Source organism: Triticum urartu, unplaced genomic scaffold, assembly GCF_003073215.2.
Source record: "Triticum urartu cultivar G1812 unplaced genomic scaffold, Tu2.1 TuUngrouped_contig_7075, whole genome shotgun sequence".
Classification (NCBI taxonomy): domain Eukaryota; kingdom Viridiplantae; phylum Streptophyta; class Magnoliopsida; order Poales; family Poaceae; genus Triticum; species Triticum urartu.
In genome coordinates, this window is record NW_024117890.1 from 1 (window position 1) to 6396 (window position 6396).

General features: G+C 39.5%; 1 protein-coding gene across 1 annotated transcript; it reads left to right on the forward strand.

The window, feature by feature from the left end:
• The first annotated feature begins 556 nt into the window (after positions 1–556).
• Positions 557–4055, forward strand: LOC125531425 (UDP-rhamnose/UDP-galactose transporter 6-like). The gene is made up of 5 exons (XM_048695835.1): positions 557–790; positions 1529–1713; positions 1796–1996; positions 2810–2971; positions 3433–4055. The coding sequence occupies exons 1-5, from the start codon at positions 661–663 to the stop codon at positions 3742–3744; spliced, it is 990 nt and encodes a 329-aa protein (XP_048551792.1). The 5' UTR covers positions 557–660; the 3' UTR covers positions 3745–4055.
• Positions 4056–6396: the final 2341 nt, after the last annotated feature.

Here is a 6396-nt window from a genome sequence, read left to right on the forward strand (position 1 = left end):
AACTCCACGTCCGCCAATCTCATGTCGTCGTACGGGGCTTTGCTTTCTGTTCATTTGTGCCTGAGATCTGTGGACACACTGGAATTAGCTCCGCGTGAGAGCCACCGCGATTGTTCCGTTTTCTAGGGTTCGATTACCCCGTTGCTGAATTTGAACTGTGGACACCTGTTTTGAGGTACTATATGAGTTTTTAGTCATTCAGCGATTACCTAAAAACCCCTCCACAAATTTCCCCTGTGCCGGCACAAAGTCCGCATGCCATCTAGATCCCGCCACTTTGGGAGATGTGGTTAGTTAGCCCTAAACCCACTCGATCGTCCAAGTAATAGGAACTCAGTGGCGTTAAAAAAAAATTGTGTTCATATCCATGTTTGGTTTGCCATCTCGGCTAGTTCATGTCGTTACTTTATTATGTATATCTCCAATTATGATTGCTTGGTTTTGGAATTTCACCATTGCGCATCATTGGCATTCTCTGATAGTTCCGTTTCACACTCTTGGCTACAAATCTAGTGGTGTCTGGTGCTACCTTTTTTTTATGGCATTAACTGCTCTACTTATGATAACTGCCTTTTTTATGTTAGGTGCACCACATTGTACACTGAAGGAAGGCCTTTTTGTATATTAAAATTAGCATTAGACCCTACATGATAAGAAACCATGGCACCAGGAAGCAAGGCAGAGAAAAAAGCAGCATTGGATGCTGGGGCATGGATGTTCAATGTTGTAACTTCGGTTGGCATAATCATGGTCAACAAGGCCTTAATGGCTACACATGGTTTTAGCTTTGGTAAGAATACACTGCAACACTTTGGTGTTTTTATCTATAGAACATCTGATGTTTCTAGCAAAATAGAACATCGGGTGTCGCTGTATTCTCAAACTGAACTGCCCAACTGTGTTCCTTACATTGTCTCTTCCTTCGCTGCTTTCCCTTGTATCACATTGATCAAACTAGGACAGGACACATATATGCTTATTTAAATTTTGTTGGACTTGTAATTCTATTTATGTCAATGGAAGCCATATATTATGACATTTATCATGGAACATTGGACTGGTTGAACTTGCAAATTTACAAGCTTGGACCCCATGGAACATTGGATTGATTCGACTAGGGTGCTATACATATATCCTTATCTAAATTTTGCTGGACTTGTAATTGTATTTCTTTCTATGAAAGATATCATCACATTTACCATGGAACATTAAACTGGTTGAACTTGCAATTTTAGAAATCGGTAGGCGTCCAATTTTCAATAAATAAGACAATGATCTTGACTTCCAATGGAGATGTAGTAATGAGATTGGTAGACTTTATGGGAACACTAAAAGAAATGTTTGTAAGCCACTATATGTGCACCTTTAGCTTGAGATGTGCATTCATGTATAACATTTACGGGAATTTTATTAGAACTACTTATTTAGAGGCTGATGACCTTAAGCCCATAAATGGAGTATGTGTATTCTTTCGTTGACCATCTTTTGTGCCACTAATGTTGTGTTATTATTGTGCTTGTTTGTGCAGCCACAACATTGACTGGGATGCATTTTGCAACTACCACTTTGATGACATTGGTAATGAAATGGTTAGGATACGTTCAGCCATCTCATTTACCTCTGTCGGAGCTAGTAAAGTTTGTATTTTTTGCAAACCTATCAATTGTTGGGATGAATGTTAGCTTGATGTGGAACTCTGTTGGCTTTTATCAGGTACAATATACAACTCCTGCTCTTTTCAATTTATGGAAGTAGTTTATATACTAAACTGTTTTTTCATCATTTTTGTGTTCAGATTGCGAAGCTATCTATTATTCCACTTCTATGCATTATGGAGGTCCTGTTCGAAAATTTCCGTTACTCGAGGGATACAAAGCTTAGTATAGTGGTTGTCCTTGTAGGTGTGGGAGTGTGTACAGTTTCTGATGTCAGTGTAAATGCGCAAGGATTGGTAGCTGCCGTAATAGCAGTTTGCGGCACTGCATTACAACAGCATGTAAGTACAAGAATGTCAGTGAATTCATTTTGTTTGCTGCTGCATATTATATAGTAGTACTTTCTTAATGGGTATCAATTTATATCATATTGATATCTTATTCCTGGTTCCTACCATACTACTCCCTCCGTTCCAAAATAGATGACTCAACTTTGTACTAACTTTAGTATAAAGTTAGTATAAAGTTGAGTCATCTATTTTGGAACGGAGGGAGTACATGTTTTATTTCTGCCTACAGAATTCAGTCTTTGTAGAGTTCTAGGCTATCATGTATTTCTCATGTTAAACTGCAGTGTTTGTTCATTGAGTTTGTTGGACAGCAAAATACTGACTGCATTGACTGATGCCTTAGCTACTATTCTTGGTTATAATAAATGCAAGATACTAGACTGGGTCTGCATGAGATCCAATGGAAGGCTTGCATCTGAAGTCCTATGTTATTGTGCATATTTATTAATTTATTTCACTTAGCTGAGGTTCTCTGATATCTCTTTTATAGTATTTTCTTTGACTCCCTATATTTTAAGCGAGATGTAAACATATACAGAAACCTCTGCCCAGTTAATGTCTCAAAAACATACTAGTAAGTACTCCCTCCGTTCCATAATATAAGAGCATTTTTGACACTAGTCTAGTGTCAAAAACGTTCTTATATTATGGGACGGAGGGAGTAGTAAAAGTTTCTACTTTATTTATCACATATTTATTTGTGACCACAGAAGTTTTGCCCTAGACTCCCTTTTTGTGTGTGCATGTTTTAACAACTCTTCTCTTTTCATGCATTTATTATTGTCTGGATCCTTCATTTTGCAGTATGTCAATTACCTTCAACGGAAGTACTCTCTCAACTCACTCAAACTCTTGGGTCACACTGCACCAGCTCAAGCAGCTTCACTGTTGATATTAGGCCCATTCGTGGACTTCTGGCTTACCAGGAATAGAATCGACACTTTTCACTACACCAGCACAGTGACGGTATGTAACCAAATGAAGAATATATATGACATCATGATGCTTGCCAGCATTCCATAGTACATCATTTATGACATTGCAGTGATTGGCAAATACATCATATATAATACAAAGATTACTGCAGCTCAATTGTTGTTTCATTTGTTTGCTTTTAAAACTGGATTAATTTTGAATCATTATCTGTAATAACCAGTCACTCAAAACACAGGTAGTTGATTGCATGATTAAGGTTGCATAGTGATGGAAGGATCCAGTTGTCTGCAAAATTAGCTAGTAATATACTATAAAAATAAATATAATTTATCCATTCCTTGGTATTTACAATATTATACTTTGAGCCTTCAAAGATATGAATGACTGCTGGACGCATTCTTTGTTTTGTATCAGTTCTCCTACTTATGGCTTGCTTTCTGACATCACCAGTTTCTGCTGTTGACTGACTCCATTTCCCCATCGCCTTTCAGTTCTTCATTGTGCTGTCATGCGTTATTTCAGTTGGGACCAATCTCAGCCAATTCATATGCATTGGGAGATTCACCGCCGTCACGTTTCAAGTGATCGGACACATGAAGACAATTCTCGTGCTAACCCTGGGATTTCTGTTGTTCGGGAAAGAAGGCCTGAATTTCCATGTGGCGTTTGGGATGATCCTCGCCATTGTTGGGATGATATGGTACAGCAGCGCGTCTTCGAAACCCGGAGGCAAGGAGCGGCAGGGTCTGGCGAGCGAGAAGGCCCAGAAGTCGCCACAGTCGGAGCTGGACGATAAAGTATGAGATGGAAGCCTCGAAGTTCCTATCGTCAGCTATTTATATGGACCCTGTCTTATATATCAAAAGTAAAATGATCGTGAGAATTTTCCTCATTGTACACGGTTCCTTGGAGGAATGTTTCTACAGGGATGTTAGAAATGTAGGCCACAGGTAAAAGAGAGAGTTTACACTTTCGCAGGAAATACTCCTACATAGGTTACGTGGGCAGACGTTTTCAGTTTCAAGACTTGGTAATTTTATCACCGGCGTTCCTTCTTTTGTGAAAGTCATCACTGTCGTTCTTTGACAATCTTACTATACACATTTACACGTTACTTGTCAGCCAGTAGTCATTAGAGCAACTCTAGCAGAAGTCAGCCATATGGGCAGCCTCCATATCGCAGATGAAGAGGAAACACGTAAACATGGATTCGCCAAAAGTTGGTTTTCATATTATTTTTCTTACATGTAGGTCCTGCTTGTCATTGACTACAACGGTTCTTCCCCAATAACCCAAACTTCTCAACACATTTGATTCAACTCGACTTGATTTTAATCTTGGGCCAAAAATTAGTTGCATTGCGACTTGCATTTATAGAACATCTAATGCTTGGTTAAAATAAAAACTAGTTCATCGTAGGCCATTGGTTCCAGCTCCTTCGACCTCAGCCCACTCATATCCACCTGTTTAGAGAGATCAAGTTCAAAATACACACGCAATTCATTGTAGCGGAGATGTGTATGTCCCTCGAGACTGTAACAAGCTAGCTAGCGCATATGATGGCGGCTTTGGGTACATGTTTATATCGTGTTTCTAGCCATGTCTGGTATGAACATGTCTTGTAAACTTGTGACCAACAATTCTATGTTGTAACCGGCGATTATGTCGTGTCGTAAATGGAATACAAGCATTCCATGTCAAGAAAATATAAACTAATTAGCTATTTTTACGTATATATAAACTAATTAGTTAATATTATAGTTGCGTAGGTGACGGATGGATTCGTCAGCGGGGCCTAGTTGCGGCCACGGCCACCACCTCCATGGTGATCATTGCCGCAGCTGTCGGGGGAGGGGTAAAGGGGGATGCGACAATGCATGCCGCGATGCCCCGGAAGATGGCCTCGATGCGCTCATCTCATAGCGGCCATGCTTCCGTGACGGTGGTGGTGGCATTGTGGGTCTCGATGCCTTGGAAGATGGCTTTAGCGCACTCGTCCCAGGCCGGCTATGCTTTCGCGGTGGGGGTGGGCGCATGCGCACGGTCCCTAATCCGCCACTCCCTTTTCGCCTCATCCCTTGTGAACTCAGCAAAGGCCCACTTCCAGCTGCTCCCAGAAAGGGGCTAAGCATCTGGCGGCGGTTTCAGGAACATGTTTGGAGAGGAGGTGGAATGAATGCGGGCCAGGGAGATTAGGGAGGTGCCGGAGAAGGCAATCGAAGAGGGGAGGTAGCGACGACGTTTTATAGGTTGCCAGGGCCACCATTAAGTGGCAGTTGAGGAGGCGGCAGGCAGCCATCAAGGGGCGTCCTTCCGGATGAGAAACACGGTCCCGCTCACACACTAGCTAGGAGATGATGTCGTATGGCGTCCATATGATGGATTATCACAGGAATTCAATGAAGTGGGTGTGGCATTAATGGCCGGGTGGTGCTTCGAAGGGTGCACAACTTCAAAACCCAATTGTGGCGTGAGGAGGAAGAAGCTGAAACTTCCCTGTGTTGACGATTGGGCTTTGGAGCAATTCATACTTGACCTCTTCAACCTCCAAAATATAGAGGATGTGAGGTCGTTTACAGAGCGAGCTCTATAAATTATGCCCATCATTACTCATGTGACTCTACTTTGGCCGAGTACCATTTTAACGCAAATGGGGGTGTGAAATAATCAATCCGTTATTTTTCCATTCATTAATCTAGCGTATTTAAGAGTTTTGTCACATCATCGTACGCCAGAGAAGGCCCATTAATTATTCAATTTACTTTTCCTTTCAATCGAGGAGATTTTAAGGTATGAAGTTTCTGAATATTATAGAAAACATGAAACATTTTTAAATCTAAAAGTTTTTTTTGAAAATTATGTACACTTTCAGAAAAACGGAAACTAAATTTCAAATAGGAACATCTTTTAAAATTCACAAACATTGTTTGAAAACACCAACTTTTTTTATTAAAACATGAACATTATTTGAATTTGTGAACATATTTTTAGAACGGGAACATGTGTTAAAAATTCGTAACATTTTTTTAAAAATGTGTATCTTTTAACATCATTTTGAAGTATGAAAATTCACTAATACAAGAATATTTTTCGAATTTGGAGCATTTTTTAAAATGTCATTTTCTTTTTAGAAATCTTGAACAATTTTGAAAAACAATACTTTTTTGAAAAAATGGGAAACTTTTTTCAAGTTCCGAATATTTTTCAAAATAGCAACAAAATTTTGGAATTCTAAACATTTTCTATAATGTGATTTTTTTGAAATTAGGAATGTTTTTTGAGAATTTTGAATTTTTGAAATAAATTCTATGAGAAAAATAAAGTTGAAAGGGAAAAAAGAGATAGGGGAAGGAGAATAAAAATAGAAGTACAACACATAAACAAAGAAAAATGGGCCAGTCCATTATTGGTTGTCCTGTGTGAAGCTCCGACTATTTGTCGACCTGTGTGAAAAA

Coding starts and splice junctions, on each gene's coding strand:
- LOC125531425 (XM_048695835.1), top strand. CDS start 661: ATGGCACCAGGAAGCAAGGCAGAGAAAAAAGCAGCATTGGATGCTGGG. Junction 791..1,528: donor TACACATGGTTTTAGCTTTG/GTAAGAATACAC, acceptor TTGTTTGTGCAG/CCACAACATTGACTGGGATG. Junction 1,714..1,795: donor ACTCTGTTGGCTTTTATCAG/GTACAATATACA, acceptor TTTTGTGTTCAG/ATTGCGAAGCTATCTATTAT.